The following is a 19,614-nucleotide window of genomic DNA, read 5'->3' as shown; positions in this document are numbered from 1 at the left end:
TAAACCCACACCAAGAAAAAGAGGTCAGAGTTAAAGCCACCATTAAAATTTGATGTTGGATTATTCCGCCTGCAATGCACCGAAAAATCTTTTCACGCAGAAAGCGTTACACACATAGCACTACGGGTGCAGAATTATTTTCAGCCCCGAAAGCGACATGCTTAATCCCGGGTGCCACGAATGGACAACATGTGCCCAAAACATCGCCAGCCAAATCAGGCCTCTTTCGCTGCCCCAAAGGCAGCATGAAGCACAAACTCCCTCTAGGTTCTTCCAGAGGACCCAGTGCCTGAAAACTGAATAGGAACCCCTGGAGGGGAGGGGAGACTGCAAAGGAGTAATGGGGAAGTGGGGCGGGTCCCTGTAAGGGTGCGGGCTCACCCCTGCGGTGCCCCCTACTGGTTGCTTCGGGGAATCAGTTCATCCAGCATCTGGAGCGCCCTCTACAGGCCAGTGATCCGCCTGTCCTCTTCTGGCCCCCGTGTCCCTCCTGGGACCCAGTGCCCCTATTACTGGGATGCTGCCCCCTGGCAGTACCCCACAGATCTGGGTTTCCCCTCCCTGGGGAACCCCCACCACTACCCCCACCTTACTAGGCCACTGCCAGTCACCAACTAGCCCTCGCTCCCTGGGGCAGACTGCAGTATAGGCCACTCATCAACGGCAAGGTTGGTTTGGACCTGCTGCCTTGGCCTAGCCCTGGGCTGCCCTCTGCAACCCCCAGTACCCCTTAGCCTTCCCCTAGGCCAGAGCCTGGGGCTTTCCAGGCTGGAGCTCCCCAGCCCTGCTCCACTCAGGTACTCTGTCTAGCTCCCTACAGCCAGGCCCTTCTCTCTCTGAAGGCAGAGAGAGACTCTGGCCTGAGCTCCTGGCTCCCTGCCTTTATAGGGCCAGCTGAGGCTGTTTGGGGCATGGCCCCCACTGCAGCCACTCCCCCCAATCAGCTCAACCTTCAGGCTGCCTGCTCCCTGGGCTATCTCAGGCCCTTCCAGGCAGGAGCAGGTGTCCATTCTGCTACAGTCCCACAGAAGGAAGAGCTGTTGCTTTTTCTCAGTACATGCTCTAAGCTGGTGGACGTGGTTGTGAAACAACTACTGGCATCAAATGAGTTAATAAAACTATGTGCTATACCCTGTTAACCATGCAACTGCCATCTTGCCCTACTTAAACTTGAATTCTGAATTAGCTAGAATAAAGTATTATTACAACCTGGGGGGGAAAGAAAGGGGAGGTTTCACCCTGTGAACATGGTGACACCTGGGCTCTCTGTGCCACAGGAAACCCCCTGATACCTTGTTATTCTCTCAGTGTATACATGAATTTTTTGCTGGTTCTATAGACATGGAGGCTGAAGGCCACAGTGAGTGCATGTCCTTCCACCAGGGCTCAGCGCTCTACTCAAAAGACCCTCGTCAAGCTCCTTGGCCCATTCAGTCCTTCCTTGGCCAACAGATGGGCCACGTTTCCAGAGTGGGTTTTATAACAGGTGCTGCAACTAGGGCTGGTTGAAAAATGTTCAAAACTGTTTTTTAACAGAAAATTGGCTTTTCAGCTAAACAAAATTTGTCTTGAAAAGTGTCTTTGAAAAAGTTGTGAGGGTTTTTTTTGTCAGAAACCCAACATAGCTGTATTTAGATAAGATGTTGTGGTGCCTCATGGGAGCTGTAGTTCAGCTGCCTCATGTCCTCATTCTCCTTCATGAGCCAGGTTCCATGGTCGGACTACATCTCCCATGATGCACCATATCCAGGGACTCCCATGATACAACTGCCTCTTCTCGCTATGAGGGGACACCATGTTGCATCATGGGAAATGTAGTCTGACCAAGGAGCCTGCCTTATAGAGGGGAATGGGAGCATGAGGCAAGTGAACTACAACTCCCATGAGGCAATTGCAGCAGAATTTCCTAATTGAAATATTTTGGTATTTGTGCACACACACACACACATACATACCATTTTCCAGCCAGCTCTAAACATAACCAAACAGCTCATTATACATAAGACAGCAGGACGCTCTCATTTATTGTCACAACTTTTGGTTCCTTCTCACCAGGGATGGAGCTGAACCACCCAACTGAGACTGAAAGTCTCCGCTGCCTCTCTCCGATTCCAAGTCCACCCAGGCCCACTTACTATAATCCACTTTGCATCGGAGTCTGAAATGCAGGTATCCCCAGACAGACTCCGACCCAGGATAGGGCAAGCATTTCCCCAGTCACACCTATGTTCAAGCTAGTCCAGTTCCTGGGCTTGCCTTCACTAGGGAAAGAGGTGCGTTTCTCCAATGAGATAAGCTCTTGCATGTTAGCTGTCTTGCTGTAAAACCCGAGTGGAAACCGTGATGTAGGGGTAGTTGCTGATGGAGATAAAGGATGGAGGGGGAGGGTTTAAGGCAGGTGCTTCCACACTGCTGTACATGTACCACTGGTGGTACACGAGCTTGATGTTCCATCCGTTTGCTTCACAACAAGTTTTTAAGAAAGTGGTACATGAACCGGTGCAGTTTAGAAGCCAGTAGTGTAGGGTTTAACCACAGCCAGCTACAGCAAGGTAACACTTCCCCATGCCTCGTCTCCACTAAGAGCTTGCAACCCTGTGGCTAGTTCAAGTTAGCTATATCGTAAGAGAGACCCCTTTTTTATTTAGTGAAGAAACCGGCTCTGACAGTGGCCAGCAATGACTGCTTCAGAGCAAGAAAGCTTCCAACGTGTTAGGGGATAATGGGATGCAGCAAGCAGCTGGGAATGGGATGCAGTGAGCAGACAGCAATAAATGCCCTAGCCCACCACCTCCCCCCAGCTCTGCAGGGGTCAGTCCCTTTGCTCTGTCGCCCAAGGGGGGCTGCGGGTGGGAGCTCCGTGCAGTTAACTTTGGGATCTCTGTTAACCCTCTCCTCTGTCTCTCCCAGGTCTCCAGTGCAATGCCTCAATAGACCTGATCGGTACATGCTGGCCCCGGAGTGCTGTGGGGCAGCTGGTGGTCCTCCCTTGCCCCGAATACATCAACGGAGTCCGATACAACACCACAAGTAAGGCCCGTGGGTCTGACGGGGCGGGGGAGGGAATAGGAAGGGGGTGGCAGCACCAGGGTCACTGACCCCCAGAGATGAGTTTGGCATCGGTTGCACACACACAGGGCTATGGGGCAAAAGGAAAAGCCCATTCATGGTTCCCAAAGAGCTTCTGCTTCATTTGCAGTTGACATGGGCACTTGCCCAGCACATGAACGGTGGGGCCTCGCCCTGGGCTGAGCTCAGTGACAGCAGTTCAGTCAGATGTTTCAGGCCATCCGTTGGGTGCTGTAGGGGTGAGGAGAGAACCCAGTCACCCCATGTTTGGTACCACATGGGAACATTGCCAGACTATCTCAGACCCAAGACCTGCCTAGTCCAGTATCCTGTCTCTGGCAGATGCTTCAGGGAAAGGTGCAAGAAAGCCTGCAGTGGGTAGGTGTGCCCCCCACATTAGGTTTCATCCTGGTATCTAATAGTCAGTGATTGGCTTAAACCTTGGAACATGAGGTTTAATATCCCTTCCCAATTATTGTTAGCATTAAATATGGTCATTCTGGGGAGCTTTGTTACCATGTAAACGCCCAATCCTTTTTGGATTGTGCTAAGATTTTGGCCTCAGCAGCATCCTGTGGCAGTGAGTTCCACAGGCTAATCTCCTGATGTGAAAACATATTTCCTTCGACCTGTTTTGAATTTGCCGCCTTTCAATTACATTGACTGTTCCCTTGTCCTTGGGTGAGGAGACCCAGTTCTACTTTCGCTAGCCCATTCATCCCCTTTGTGTAAACAATGGGGCTCCACGTTCTGGCACTTGGCCAGTGCTAGCCATTGCTGGGCACTGGGCAAGAGGCTTAGAGTCAGAGAGTTTAAGGCCAGAAGGGACCACCAGATCATCTAGTCTGACCTCCTTCAAAGCACAGGCCACCAGCACCACCCAGCACTGGCACACCAAACCCAACAACCAAAATGAGACCAAAATATTACAGCCCACCGGAATGGCTTTTGGGAGCAGGACGGCATGGCAGTGGCAATGCTTCCAATAGTCCTAGCCAACATGGCAACTCCTGTTGCATGGGATGAACTGCTATATAGCCCTTTCCATCCATTGATCTCAAAGCACTTGACAAAGGAGTGTAGCGGCATTATCCCCATTTTACAGCTGGGGAAACTGAGTCCTTCCTCCTAACCCATCCCCTTTCTGGGGTGCCATTCACTCTCAGGTGCTTCTGCAGGAGTGGCTCCCCAGAAAGGGGACGGGTTCGGAGGCAGGACTCAGTTTCCCCATCTGTAAAATGGGGTTAATGCTGCTACCCTCCTTTGGGAGGCTGGCACTCTGATGCACTACAGCTCTGCACTTGGAGAGGGGAAGGATGGTTCTGGGGTTAGATCACTGAGTCCCTGCTCTACTGCAGACTGCTCTTGTGACCTTGGGCAAGTCACTTAGTCTCTCTGTGCCTCGGGTCCCCTTGTGTAAAATGGAGATAGGAGCACTGTCCTACTTCACAGCAGGGTCATGAGGGGTTAAAGATTGTGTGGTGTTCAGATATCATGGTGGCGGGAAATAAGCACTGTCGGCCCTTATCAATGTGCTTGGGAGAAAGAATAGTAGGTTATTATCTAAAGTCCCGGATCAGCCTCAGGAGTAAATATGTGGGAAGAAAGCGGGTCTGTCCCCCTGTTTTTAGGAATGGTCACATCCTTCCACAGAGAAAAGGGAAGTGCAAATTTCCAAGCTCCCTCGGGCATAAGGGGCCTGAAGGGAATTGTTTTCTGCTTATTCTTGTTCATGGCATTTTAACGAAAATGGCTGATGACGTTTTGCTGAGAGCCAGCGATTGGGAGAGAGGGGGATGGGGGAAACCTCCAGTCTGGTTAATGGCTACGGCACGGAGAAGGGTATCTTTTTTCCCCTCAAAAGTGGTGATAATTATCAACCAAAAAAAAAAATCCATCAGAAACATGAATTATCCCCGGCTCTCCCAGGGAACAGGATAATGGGTTTACATTTCGTTAATGTTCTTAAGCTGCTGATTATCCTGATTGTCCACATGGCGTTATATTTAATGATTTAATGATGAAGCCACCTTTGTGATGTCAGCTAGTTGTCATGGGGACTTTCCGGCCATGCTTCTTTGCAAGGCCGCGTAGATTTGTTTGTTTGATCTCTGGGGTGACTTCATTGTTGGGAAGGGAGCTTTGCTCAGTGAAATCGAGCAGGTTTATTTTCCTCCTGCCTGGCTCCGCTTTGATGTCTTCATTGTTTGGTAAAGCATATTACATTGCCTCACTGGTGGCTTTGCAAGCCGGCACCGCTAGCCAGCGTCTTCAGTTTATTAGGAGGAGAGGTGAGCTCACGGACAAAGATGTAAGGGATGCTGGTCACATTTTCCTATCGCTTTCATGTCCTTTGGGTTCCCATTTCCTTACAATTTATACTAGGTGAGGCTGAGTCTTGGTAATTTCAGAGCTATCTATTTATCTGAGGTCCCCATTATCTTAGCATCAGAGCCGCATACAGTCTTCATCCTCACAACACCCCGTGAGGTCGGGCAGTGCTCTTATACCCATTTTACAGATGGAAAAGAGAGGCTTCAAAGGTATTGTGGCACCTTTAAGAGTAACAGAAGTATTGGGAGCATAAGCTTTCGTGGGTAAGAACCTCACTTCTTCAGATGCAAGGACCCTTGCATCTGAAGAAGTGAGGTTCTTACCCACGAAAGCTTATGCTCCCAATACTTCTGTTAGTCTTAAAGGTGCCACAGGACCCTCTGTTACTTTTTACAGATTCAGACTAACACGGCTACCCCTCTGATACTTCAAAGGTATTGAGTTCGTAGTTAACAATGGCAGGCTGAAGTTGGGAACCTGGGTCTACCCAAGTCTGGGGCTGGAGCCTTGACCAGCGCACCAGCCTTCCACATACCCGGCGTTTGGAAATTTCTTCCACACATTGAGCCTCTTGGGTCTGCAGAGCAGGGATGGGAATCTTCCACGAGGTTTGCAACTTCTGCTCAGGTGAGGAGGCCACGGGATCTCCCAGCGCCACCGCCTCTTCTGTGATGCCTTAGAAAAAGAAGGCAGCCAAGCGAGACGCAGGTATTCAAAAAGTGATCTCCTGTCTGCTGTGAGTCTGGCTAGCACATTGTACGTCAGCCCGTGTTAGACCCCGATCCAGCAAACACGAGTCGCCCCTCCTGAATCATATCATCCCATGGACGTAGATTCTAAGGCAAAAAGGGACCAGTCCGATCAACCAGTCTGATCTCCTGTATAACACAAGCCAAGGAACTGCCCCAAAATAATTCCTAGAGCAGATCTGACCTCGCTAGCACTCCTTGCCTTGGGCCAGGGCTGCCAGGTCAGGCCCGTAGAATGTGACTAGGACTTGTGGGAAATATTCTGGCTAAACGATTTTTCGATGGAGAGTCAGGTGTTTGGCTAACTGACGCCCTTTCACCACAAGGAAGTGCTTTCCACAGAAAATCTCCAAATCTCATCGCAAACGCTGTTGGCTGAAAATTGAAGTGTTTCAGCCCGTGGAACATTTTCTTATCTTTGATTTTTGGAGGAAAAGGCCACATTTTCCATGGAGGGCGGGGGAAGAGCCCATTTCTTCACCAGCTCTAAATGTGAGCGGTTAGAGAGCGCTCCTAAATCAGTTAGGCCTTGCAGTGGGGCTAAGGGCCTGTCCACACAGTCTTCAGCAGAGAGCCACCCAGCCCAGATAGACAGACTTGGGCTTGCACTGAAAATAGCTATGTAAACATAGAATATCAGGGTTGGAAGGGACCTCAGGAGGGTATCTAGTCCAACCCCCTGCTCAAAGCAGGGCCAATCCCCAGACAGATTTTTGCCCCAGATTGCTAATGGCCTCCTGAAGGATTAGACTCACAACCCTGTGTGTAGCAGGCCAATGCTCAAACCACTGAGCTATCCTGCAGCTTGGGTGCTGAAGCCTGGAAAGGGGGTGGGCTTCAGAACCTGGATTCAGCAGCTACATGGCCATTTTTACAACACTGGCACAACCCCCACCAGGCCCGGTCTGCCAGCCCAGCCTAGGAGGCTGGCTGCCGTGCGCTGTGTAGATTTATCCTACGTGACTTGCCCAAGGTGACACAAGATGTCGGTGGCAGAGGAGGGGACGGAGCCCAGGACTCCCAAGTCATAAGCTATCCTCTTAACCACTGGCCCATCCTTCCTTCACAGGGAATCACTGTGGTTTTATTCAAACGGAAGCTTCCCCCCCAATTCCTTTCTCGCCACAGCAATACTGCCCTAACCTCGGCATTGTGTGTTGGATGTTTATTATTAGCAGTAGCGGCTAGCAGCTCTCATCATGGATCACGATCCCATTGTGCTAGGCGCTGTACAAACAGAACAAAAAGACAGCTCCTGCCCCAAAGAGCTTCCAGCGTGAGCAGCCCTTTGTCTTGCCTTGTTGAAGCCGATAGCAGGACCCGTGGCCCAGGCATCTTCTAGCTCCTCAGTGGGTGCAATCAGCGTGACGAGGAATCTGACAGCTGGTGCTTACATTCACGTACTCGCTTCCGCTCTCTCCTGCTCAGCAGCCTTCCCACACAATAGCTAGCTCCTCCACCGCTTTGTCCTTCGCCACATCCTGGCACCTGGCACTCTCGGAATTAATGTGCCCATCTGCCAGCGCTTTGCACTCACAGCTATTGACCTGGTTCAGTTAGTGGGCATCCGGAGACCTAAGTGCCACTCCCCTCTGTGTGATTTTGGGCAAGTCACTTCGCCTTGAATCCTTTTATGGGCCTGTGAATTGGCTCTGTGTGTGTGTGTGTGTGTGTGTGTGTGTGTGTGTGTGTGTGTGTGTGTGTGTGTGTGCGCACACACGCTCACACCACTGCAATCTACCGGGTAGAATCAGAGCTACACAACTGTGTGTCCTAGGCCCAACGCTGCTATTAGCAAATGAAGATTCGCTTACAGCTCAGTGTCGGGGGACCTGGGCGTTGAAAGCGGGACAGGGTGAGTCCCTAGGCCGCTCTTACCACTAAGCTCTGAGTAGCCATCTTGTGCAGTGTAGTGACAACCAGGAAGCTCAAGGTGGGTCCAAATTTGCAGTGTTGTTTGAAACCCCCTGACCCACCCAGCCCCACTTTTTGTTTGTTTAGCTGTTTTGTGGGACTTTTAGAATTCACAATATGGTACAGACACCTTCCAAGCATCCCACAAACCTTTACCTCTCCTAGTCTGACCTGCATAGCGCAGGTCTGTACATTTCACCAGTTACCCCGTATTGAGCACAATGACTTTGATTAGACTCAAGCATTGAAGTCCTCATGAGACTAAACGGCTGTGTGCCGCAGGCAGAGACCAAGGTTCCACCCATGCCCGAGGCCCCTGCATTGGCAGGGAATTGATTAGGTGCCAATCTGTGCCCGCTGGGAAATTTTTTACCGACCCCCTCCCCCCGGTGATCAGTGTGACCCTGAGCATGTGAGCAAGACACACCAGCCAGGCACATAGGAGAGTCCTCTGTACCTCGCGCCAATCTACTTCAGTGTTGGTCGTGTCCTGAGTCCAATCCAGTTTCATGGGTTCTCTCCAGATTTTGCATCCAGTTTGGATTCCTCGTGGAGCACAGGTTGGGTGACCAGACAGCAAGTGTGAAAAATCGGGACGGGGTGGGGGGTAATAGGTGCCTATATATGAAAAAGCTCCAAATATCGGGACTGTCCCTATAAAATCAGGACATCTGACCACCCTAAGCTCAGGGCTTTAGGCGCTGAGAGGCTGTTTTAGGTGTAGACTGGTCCCAGTCTTGCGAAATGTCGCATTAACTATTAACCCAGTGGGCTGTGAAACACACAGTAACATTGCACTGGCTTCTGACAATTATACCAGCACAGCATCCCTCACACACACACACACACACACACACACACACAGCTGGCAAAGAGCCTCACCCCCAACTTGCAGTACTCCCTGCTATTCCAGTCCTGGGATCCCCGTGCAATTCTGCCAATACAACTCTGATCGACGGTACCTGCTTATTACAGTCCTAGACCTCTGCTGGACTGACTTCCACTCCTGTGTTGAATTATGCAGTGAACAAATCCACTCCACCATCGTCCATTAGCACTGGCGGCCTTTGTGGAGAAATGTTGCCATTAGGGCTGTCAATTAATTGCAGTTAAAGGCACGCGATTAACGCAAAACAAATTAACTAGATTTTAAAAAACAGTCGTGATTAATGGCAGTTGTAATCGCACTGCTAAACAATAAGAGGATCCCAATTTACATTTATTATAAATGCTTTTGGATGCTTTTGGACATTTTCAAAGATACTGATTTCAATTACAACCCGGAATACAAAGTGTACAGTGTTCACTTTATGTTATTATTTTAGATTACAAATGTTTGCACTGTCAAAAGATAAACCAAAGAAATAGTATTTTTCAGGTCACCTCATACAAGTACCGTAGTGCAATCTCTTTCTCGTGAAAGTGCAACTTACAAATGTAGATTTTTTTTTTGGCTACATAACTGCACTCAAAAACGAAACAATATCAAACTTTCGAGCCTACACTTGTCCTACTTCTTGTTCAGCCAATCGCTAAGGCAAACAAGTTTGTTTACCTTTACGGGAGATACTGCTGCCCGCTTCTTATTTACAATGTCACCTGAAAGTGAGAACAGGCGTCCGCATGGCACTTTTGTCGCCGACGTTGCAAGGTATTTCCGTGCCAGATGTGCTAAACATTCCTATGCCCCTTCCTGCTTCGACATTTGTAAGTTGCACTTTCACTTTCAATGTAGTTGCAAATGTAGAGAAACACCCACAAATACTTAGCATACATTTAAATGAGTGTTCCATTAGTGTTAAACAGTGCAATGAAAACGGCGACGAAGCACGGTTCTTTTTGTTTAATCTCGTGACGAACGGCGATTATATTTTTGAATTATTTGACAGCCCTAGTTGCCAGGGCCGGCTCCAGGCACCAGCAAAGGAAGCAGGTGCTTGGGGCGGCCAAGGGGAAGGGGCAGCACGTCCAGGGTCTTCGGCGGCAATTCAGCGGCGGGTCCCTCAGTCCCTCTTGGAGCGAAGGACCCGCCGCCGAAGAATGAAGTGGCGCGGCTGAGCTGCCCCCGATCGGGGCTTTATCTTCCCCCCCCCCCGCTGCTTTGGGGCGGCAAAAAAGCTGGAGCTGGCCCTGCAAGTGGCCATATATTGACCAGAGAGGCAACACGAATAGTGAGTGTGATAAATTAGCCTCGGGCTTGGGTTTGGGATCAGCGCTGCCTGTCGCAGCTCTATGGCATTTGAGGGCATAAATTGATCCGAGGGGAGGTGGTGTGTAGGAAGTTGCTGTGAAATCATTACACCATCAATAACCCGAGGGGAGGGGGGTTTGTTTGTTTTATTTAACAAACAATCCAAGGGCTGTCTGTGTCCCTGTGAATTGTCCACGGCTGGCACTGTAATGTGTGGTCTCTAAATCACATTCACGGAGCTCTCATCACTAATCTAGCCCTCCCATTTGATGCTGTGTGTGAAGTGTGCATGAGAAACAAATGGCGCGTGATCACATCTAGCGACCAGAGGCCTCCAGAGGGGGATGAAAGGACAGGTTTAGCTATGGGGACATGGATACCATACTCATGACTGGGCTATCGAAGTGCTGCACTGCTGGGCGGGGGGGTGCCACAGGGTACCAAGGTGTTCTGTGTGCGTTCACACCAAATGGCAAAGGGTTTGTGTCTTCATCCCACCGCAAAGCCGGCACTACGGAGGTGGAGGGTGGCCGGCAGGAGGAAGCTAACCACAGCCCGGCGTGGGAAAGGTATCAGCTTCCTGTTTCATTCAAGAGAGGGTGCCCCCTGCTGCGGCACTCGGGCATTGGGGCCAGCACTGTCGCTGAGGGGAGATCACCCCCTACTGCTCTACCCGCTCCACTGCCTGCTGCCCAGCGCCTCCTGGCACCACACTGGGGTTAACACTAGCACCAAGGGGCTGAGACAAAAAACAGACGTGAGGTTTTGTCTGGTATCCCACATGGAGGACGCCATTGGCAAAAGCGCGCCGCTCCGCCTCCGCCGGCGTGACCTTGCGCACACGCGTTTGAGATCACGCTGGGCAGCGCCGTGCGCTCTTCGAAATAGAGTCCTCCATGCAGCATGGCCTCACCTGCACCATGCTCGCGAGGGCATGCCAGCGGAGGCGGGGTCATGCAGGTGGGGGCAAGCCACGCCACTCCTGGACATACCGGCCTGTCTGGTATTCTGGGCTCTGAAACCCAGGCCTGTCCGAAGCAGTTCGCTCTCCAGCAGGGGGAAAAGCAGAACAAGAGACTGGGCCCCCGTGTGATGGGTGATGAAGCGGCTGAGTCTGGGGGGCAAGGGGAGCTGCTGGCAATGTCCTGATGAGAGGTGGCAAGAAGAAAAAGGCATCTCCGGTGAGGAGAAAACTGAAGCTTTGGGCTATTTCTTTATTCTAGTTCGTTGGTTATCGGTGACTAACGTCTGCCGTGAACAAGGGGTTATTGAAGGTAAAGTCTGACTCAGACTGGTTTATATAGCCACAGGGGAAACTGAGGCACAGCTCGGGGTCTGGGCCTATGACAGGTCCCTTCCAGCCTTGTAATCTCTGCGTCTGATTTCTCTGATAGGACACAAAGGCCTGTTTGCTAATAATAGACCTGCAATGTCCCCCTCGCTCTGTCATTCCTCTGGTGCTAACGCTAATAGGATACTGCTTTGGGCTTGCCACGGGAGCTGTCTTCTCAGCTCGTGGTGCCTAGAGTCATCCCCGTGAAAATGAAATTTGCCGATATGCTAAGGCAGTTGCTATTGCAGGAAATAAGGTGCCAGCTTCACATTATCACCGAGATAGCGTTAAAACAGACAGGGAATGATCGTACGGGCGAACAGCCAGTACGAAGGGAAAATTACCGCCGGCCCTTTGCTCTAGATTTGCTTTTCTTTCTTTCCTCCTTGCCTCCTGCTTTCATCCTTGTTTGCAAAGAAAGTTTTTGAAAGAACAAACATGGCATTTACTAAGTGGCAACTGGGTTTCCATGTTGAAATAATAATAATCAAGTCCATGAGTCAGTATTCCAGAAAAAAGATCCAGTTGGCCGGGCGCCATAGCAACCTGCAAAGCTCGCCATAGCAACTTGCAAATCTCTTTTTTAAAAAGGTTTGTGCCCAGCGCCCTGCATCCTGTGCTATTAACTGTTCCCTGTGTTTGTGTCTCTTTCTTCCAGACAACGGGTACAGAGAATGCCTCACGAATGGGAGCTGGGCAGCCCGCGTCAATTATTCCCAGTGCCAGGAGATTCTCGACGAGGAGGTACGTGCCCATGGACCATTTGAACCAGGTCGTGTTTGTTCCGGGGGGTTGGAAGGAGGAAGAGGAAATCAAGTTTTAAAAGGAAGCACGTGTCTTCAAGAAGTTTTAGGGTTTGACAGTAATGAGCTTCGGTGGATGGGTGTCTTTAGGGAGAGGAGTAGCACGTGTAAGGATGAGGAGACATTAGCGGGGAATCAAACCTAAGGCCGCTGGATCATAACGCACAGACCTTTGCTCCCTGACCGGGTGTTGTTAGCCAGGCCCACAGCAGGGTCTTTGACTTCTCTATAAGTGACCCAGGCACCGCTATAAGGTGACAGAGTGCCACAATGAGTGAGCGTGAGTTACACACCGTGTGCATCGTGAGCCATCCGTGTTCACAAGCAGCCATCTCGATGCACCGGGAGCTTTTAGGGTGACCACCTAGGGAGTAAAGGACAAGCTGCATGACCAGCATAGAACAAAGTGTATCCCAGTCCAGGGGGTTTTACACGTGGCATGAAATAATCCATTGGCCGCACAGGGCATGATTCACAGCAATTATCACTGAAATGCAGGACAGAGCGTCCCCTCTATTGACCTGATAGCAGGACAGTACGTAACAAATCCAGGGCATCCCTTCAAATAAAGCACCCTAGGAACCATTGTCTAGGCCAGCGCCTATGTATGGGGATAGATAGATAGATAGATAGATAGATAGATAGATAGATAGATAGATAGATAGATAGATAGATAGATAGATAGATAGATAGATAGGAGGGGATGTATGGGGATAGATAGATAGATAGATAGATAGATAGATAGATAGATAGATAGATAGATAGATAGATAGATAGATAGATAGATAGATAGATAGATAGGAGGGGATGTATGGGGGGAGAGAGAGAGAGAGTAAATGAAATAATGAATTTCACTACTGTGGCTCTTTTGGGTAATGTCAATTGCTCATTTGCTCCTGAACTGCTGAGATCTGAATGTCACTGGTCTACATCCCCTCCTATCTATCTATCTATCTATCTATCTATCTATCTATCTATCTATCTATCTATCTATCTATCTATCTATCTATCTATCTATCTCCATACATCCCCTCCTATCTATCTATCTATCTATCTATCTATCTATCTATCTATCTCACAGCAAAATGATTGACCAAGTATTACTATTTTATCCACTACGATTGGTTAATAACATAGTAAAAGCATCCTGATTGGTTAATTACTTAGGTTAATAATTCAATCACACAATGTCTTAATATGTGCTGCAAAGAGCCGCGGGAGACACATTACAGAGCCACTTGCAGCTTCAATCGGAGTGGCGCTGGCCTAGACAATGGTTCCTAGGGTGCTTTATTTGAAGGGATGCCCTGGATTTGTTACGTATCTGGCCAGGGGTTGGGGATAATGTTGCTTCCTGGCTCAAGAAGTACATGATATTTTAGGAACCATTAAGGGCTGTACTAATTTCTCGGTAACTGATGTAAACTAGTGACAGTCCTTACCAGCTGGTAGCCAGTCGTGGAATGAGTTTGTCGGGTCTCAGTTCGATTCTTCCTGGACACGTCTCGGTAACACAACACAAGCCACTGTCAGGTGGCATGAGTGGAGTCCCCTGTGGAGAGTCTCAGCAAAGATGCCAAAGGTTGAATGGGATGTGCAAGCGGCTCTGAATCCTGGGCAGCACTTAGTGCCTTACGCACTAGGCCCGCTCAAAGACTATCAATTCACTGGAGGGAGGGAAAGTCACAAAGAACAAAATAGATCAGTGTCTTGTATCTGCCCATGCAGCGGCACCGTTCATAAATCCACCGGCTGAGATTCCAAGTGGAAAGGAGCCAGGGTGGCTTTGCTCCCAAGGCTAGACTGCAACCGGGGCCAAAATCGTCCCTCGTCTGAAGTAGGCAGCCCAGATGGCTGCTGTAAGTTATGGCTGCCTCTCCACAGTGTGTTGCCCTTCCTGGCCCATCACAACTGTGGGGGAATGGAGAGCCATGCCATAAGCCTCTAGAGGCCAGGGCCGCCCAGAGGATTCAGGGGGCCTGGGGCAAAGCAATTTCGGGGGCCCCTTCCATAAAAAAAAGTTGCAATACTATAGTAACATGTATTTGGAAATGTAAAAAATAACCAGTGAAATACATTCAAAAAATAATTTTTAATAATTTGATAATACACAAAATACATTATTTAAAAACATTAAATGCTTTAATGGTATATATACATTTGCAATTACATAGTGGGCTGTCGCTGGGTGATGGATGGTGCCAATGGGCTGTCGCTGCCTGGGTGTGGTGCTGCTGTTGCCCAGGGCTGGGTGGGGAGCTGGGCTCTGGGTTGGGGGGTGCCCGGCTCACAGGGGCTGGGCTCAGAGCTGGGGGCAGGGCTGTGGGGGGATGGGGTCAGCAGTGCCCAGCTCAGAGGGGCTGTGCTTAGAGCTGAGGGTCAGGGCTGTGTGGGGATGGGGTCGGGGAGAGCCCGGCTCAGAGGGGCTGGGCTCGGAGCTGGGGGTCAGGGCTGCGGGGGATGGGGTCGGGGGGTGCCCGGCTCAGAGGAGCTGGGGGTCAGGGCTGGGGGGGGGGGGGTCGGGGGGGGGTCCGGCTCAGCGAGGCTTACCATGCTGCTTACTCCCGCCTCCCCTCACTCCGGGATCCTCAGCGTGCCGCGTCCAGGAGCGGCCCTGGACAGCGCTGCAGCGGCATGGCTCCAGCGGGGCGTGAGCTCCCACTGCTCGGCCCGGAGCTCGGAGCCCCACCTCTTTACCACGCAGCTCTGAGCAGGAGGAACTCAGGCCCCGCTGGAGCGACGCCGCTGCAGAGCTGTCCAGGGCCGTTCCTGGACGCAGCGCGCTGAGGCGCCGGGGCAAGGCGGAGGTGGGGGCGAGCCTCTCACATTCTCGTGGGGGCTGCTGCGGGGCCCGGGGCAAATTGCCCCACTTGCCCTCCCTCCCCCCCCCCCGGGGCGGCCCTGCTAGAGGCCAGGACACCTGGAAGGGAGATCCCTTCTCTAGGGTTTAAAGCCAGAAGGGATCATTGCTGTCATCTAATCTGACCCTCTGCATAACACGGGCCAGAGAACCCACCCCGTACTTCCTGCATCCAGCCCTTAGCATCTGGTGGAGCTAGAAAGAGGCGTCTAATCTCAGGGTAAAGACTCCAAATGAGGGAGACGGCACCACGCCCCTGAGCCAGCTGTTCCATTGGCCGCTTCCCCTCCCTGTTAAGAACGTGCCTCTAAGTTTCAGTCTGAACGCGATGGATTCCAGCATCCAGCCGCAGGCTCCGGCTCTGCCATCGCCTGCTAGATGAAAGCGCCCTCTAATGATCACAGATCTCATCTCGTTCCTTCTGCTTCGTTGGCCCACACCTAAAGTGGAATCCATGGTGCAAAGGAGCTCCAGGAGCTTCCTCTCCTCGCTGCATGCCCACGGGCCACTGAAGAAAGGTGATGGTGGGAGCATGTGTAGCAGGGGATGTGGGGAATGAGAAATGGGAGGGTCTTGCAGGACCCCAATGGATTCATCATGGGCCCCTCAGAACAGGGAGGAAGGGAGGGCAAAGTCTGATTAATTGAAGCCGATAAAGCCTCCTGGTATTTAAGATGCCTAGGAAGGAGTACGGCAGAAAGGGATTTGGGGGTCATAGTGGACCACAAGCTAAATATGAGTCAACCGTGTAACGCTGTTGCAAAAAAAAGCAAACATCCTTCTGGGATGTATTAGCAGGAGTGTTGTAAGCAAGACTCGAGAAGTAATTCTTCTGCTCTACTCCACGCTGATTAGGCCTCAACTGGAGTATTGTGTCCAGTTCTGAGCACCACATTTCAGGAAGGATGGGGACAAATTGGAGAAAGTCCAGAGAAGAGCAACAAAAATGATTACAGGTCTAGAAAACATGACCTATGAGGGAAGATTGAAAAAACTGGGTTTGTTTAGTCTGGAGAAGAGAAGACTGAGAGGGGACATGATAGCAGTTTTCAAGTACATCAAAGGTTGTTACAAGGAGGAGGGAGAAAAATTGTTCTCGTTAACCTCTGAGGCTAGGACAAGAAGCAATGGGCTTAAATTGCAGCAAGGGAAGATTAGGTTGGACATTAGGAAAAACTTCCTAACTGTCAGGGTGGTTAAGCACTGGAATGAATTGCCTAGGGAGGTTGTGGGATCTCCATCATTGGAGATTTTTAAGAGCAGGTTAGACAAACACCTGTCAGGGATGGTCTAGATAATACTTGGTCCTGCCGTGAGTGCAGGGGACGGGACTAGATGACCTCTTGAGGTCCCTTCCAGTCCTACGATTCTGTTCTGCTATCACTTGCCGGGAAGGGTTTTCTCACCAAGTTAATTGCTGATTCTCAGGTTGGATGAGTGCCTGACAGTAGGGGCAAAGAATGAGTTTAATTGGCACGCATGTCTTCTCCTGAGCCCGCACTGCTCTGGCCGAAACCCACCACCACCCCTCAAGGGTGGGAGGGAAAAGGAATCAGTTGAGATATTGGATGTATCAAATTTCCAGGCACCTTTGCTCAATTCTAATTACATCAGAGACCTCTGGGATTTTCACCCAGGCCTCTCCACCAAGCGGGGCTGCTGGAGGCGCGACGTGGTTGTGTCAGACATTAGCTGCCTTCACCTTCTTGGGCCCAGCACCGGCAGAGCCATGCATGGTGCCTTGCAGCCCACAGTTCGGCCTGCTGACTCTGCGGAGCGCTCAGCGCTTTGGACAGACGAGGCCCAGCTCTCAAACGTCCCAGCCTTTGCCAACCCATCCAGCCTTGAAGACTTCGGGAGCATAGCTGCCTACAGAGCGGAGAGGGGAAAGCCTTCGATTTCCCCCCCCCCCCCCCCCCCCATGACATGCTGGCTCAGTTCCCCTCCCTGCTCACGGCCGAAGGCTTCCCTCTGCCATTTCAGGAGAACCCAAATGGTAACTATGGGGCAGTCTGAAACAATCCAACCCCTAACACAAGTGACCCTAGACAAAGGTGTGTGTATGAGCCACCTGCTCTGCAACCTGCCAGGCCGGGTCAGATCCAGCCAGCGGCTAACCAGGCATCAGGCCTCTCTGGGCTCCTTGTCTCACCTCAAGGGACTCCAGCCCCTTTGTCAATGTGGCTCAGGCTCCCAAGCGCCTAAGTCTCTTTGGAAAACAGGATTTGTGTTCCTAAGTCACTTAGGCCCAGCTCCATGGCAGTTAGGCACCTAAATACTTTTGAGAATCTAGGCCTTCGGTGCCTTTGAAAATGTGACCACCCTCTTGCCCCCCACCCTCCCAGGCCTTAATTATAAAAGCTCTGGGTTCAAACAAGAGCTAGACAAGTTCACGGAGGATAGGTCCATCAGTGGCTATTAGCGAAGATGGTCAGGGTGCAACCCCATGCTTGGGGCGCGCCATAACCTCTGACTGCCAGAAGCCGAGCGAGGGAGACGGGGTGGATCACTCCAAATTGTCCTGTTCTATGCACTCTCCCTGAAGCTCTGCTACTGGCCACTGTCAGAGACAGGATACTGGGCAAGATGGACCATGATGTGACCCAGCGTGGCAGCTCTTACGTTCTTCGGACCATCCTTCCCCTGTACATTGAGATTCTAGCCCAGATTTTCAAAAGTGGCCTGAGATACGAGGGGTGCCCCAGACTTCGGGTTCTCAAGCTGAGACACCAGCTAGAGGCTGGATGTTCAGAACTTGCTGATCCACCCATACTCTGGAAATCAGGTCCTGGGCAAGTGTCTCCTGCGAAGCGTCCCACGTTCAAGGACCCCAAATCACTAGACACCTTTGAAAAGCTTGACCGGCCTTTCCATTTTAATGCTTGAGGGTGTTAGACATGAAACAGGGAAGGAGCTTTTAAAAAATGTCAGGCCTGATTTTCATTGATATCAAGGACAGCTTGTGCTGCATAAAAGGGCCTGCAAGTGGGAGTGAATTCCGTCTACGCTTACTTGGATGTCTTCCACACTGTCAGAGCCTTAATGTCGATGCAAATCAAGGCCCGTGAATTTTTGTCTTGAGATATCCTGGTGATTGGCTCCGTGAGGTCTGTGCCGAGATCTTGTATTTTCCTTTTTTGCCACTTTCTTAAAGATTTAATACAAAGAGATTTTAAAACGAGACTCCCGCAGCAGGGCTGAGATGTTATCGAGTGCAGGCTCGTGCACATTCGGTATCGGCTGCCTCATCTCCTTACAGGGCTTTCATGGCCAACAGCGCCCCCTGTGGATTCATTGTGCTCCTCCACCCCGGGCTCCTCCGGGCCAGGAAGGAGGCAGCTGCAGGTACCTGTGGGCCCTGCACTATAAAAAAGATGTCGAGCAGTTGACTGGAATCTAAAGAAGGGCAGTCACATGGATTAAAAGAGGCTTGGGGAACCCAAACCCCCAGAGCCGGATGGAGAGAGTCAGTAGGATAGAGTGGTTAGAAACGCTACGAAAAACCCAGCGGGAATCTAGCATGGCGTTTGCAAGCCGTCACTCTTCTCACGTGTTACTATATTCCTTCCTCCTGCCCTATGTCTGTCTTGTCTACAGAGACGGTAAGCTCCTCAGGGCAGGGACAACAATAACAATTGTGAGCTCTTTTGTCAGTAGGTCCCGAAGCACTTTACAAAGCAGTGACCCTCGGCAGCCACGAACTTCCAGCTTATCCACCGTTGTTGTGTCTTTTCTCTCTCAGAGGAAGAGCAAACTGCATTACCGCATTGCTGTCATCATAAACTACCTGGGACACTGCGTCTCGCTAGGGGCCCTACTCCTTGCCTTTGTCCTCTTCATGCGCTTGAGGTAAGAGACCCAAGAAGCCCATGGCGGGTGTCCGAGTTCTTTATTCTCCTCCTCCTCCTTTCTCCGCCAGTAAGCAGCCAGAGATAGGTACTCTTGTGCAGCTCGCTGGGATTGAGATGGAAGAACTAGACTTGGTCAGAAACATTTTTGTCTCCATCTACATTTTCCAAGGAAAATTTCAGTATTTCAGCAGAAATTTGAATAACAACAAATTTCGGCCAAAACCCTCAATATTTTGATTTGGAAATGCCTCATGGGCATTGTAGTTCTGGTCCTTCATGCTTCCATTCTCTTCTATAGGCCAGGCTCTCTAATTGGACTACATCTCCCATGATGAACCACAGTCTTGGGGAGGAAGGGTGGTGCATTATGGGAGTCCATCCCAAGGTGCATCGTGGAAGATGTAGAGCAGCCGGGGAGCCTGGCCCATGGAGGACAATGGGGACATTAGGCACCTGAACTACAGCTCCCATGAGGCATTGCGGCAGTAAATCAAAACTGAAATATTTCAA

At 50.8% G+C, this 19,614-nt stretch overlaps 1 protein-coding gene across 8 annotated transcripts in view; it reads left to right on the top strand.

Annotated features, from left to right (window-relative positions):
* Window positions 1–19,614, top strand: part of CRHR1 (corticotropin releasing hormone receptor 1) — a 107,450-nt gene that overhangs the window by 55,973 nt on the left and 31,863 nt on the right. For all 8 annotated transcript variants that reach the window (XM_065577700.1, XM_065577704.1, XM_065577702.1 and 5 more), the window contains 3 exons: window positions 2,911–3,030; window positions 12,249–12,334; window positions 18,996–19,102. In XM_065577700.1, coding sequence (XP_065433772.1) covers window positions 2,911–3,030; window positions 12,249–12,334; window positions 18,996–19,102 — 313 coding nt within the window. The remainder of the gene's footprint in view (window positions 1–2,910; window positions 3,031–12,248; window positions 12,335–18,995; window positions 19,103–19,614) is intronic.

The sequence above is a fragment of the Chrysemys picta genome, chromosome 24, assembly GCF_011386835.1.
Source record: "Chrysemys picta bellii isolate R12L10 chromosome 24, ASM1138683v2, whole genome shotgun sequence".
Classification (NCBI taxonomy): Eukaryota; Metazoa; Chordata; order Testudines; family Emydidae; genus Chrysemys; species Chrysemys picta.
Note: the sequence above shows the minus strand (reverse complement) of the source record. Positions and strands in the feature narration are given on the sequence as shown.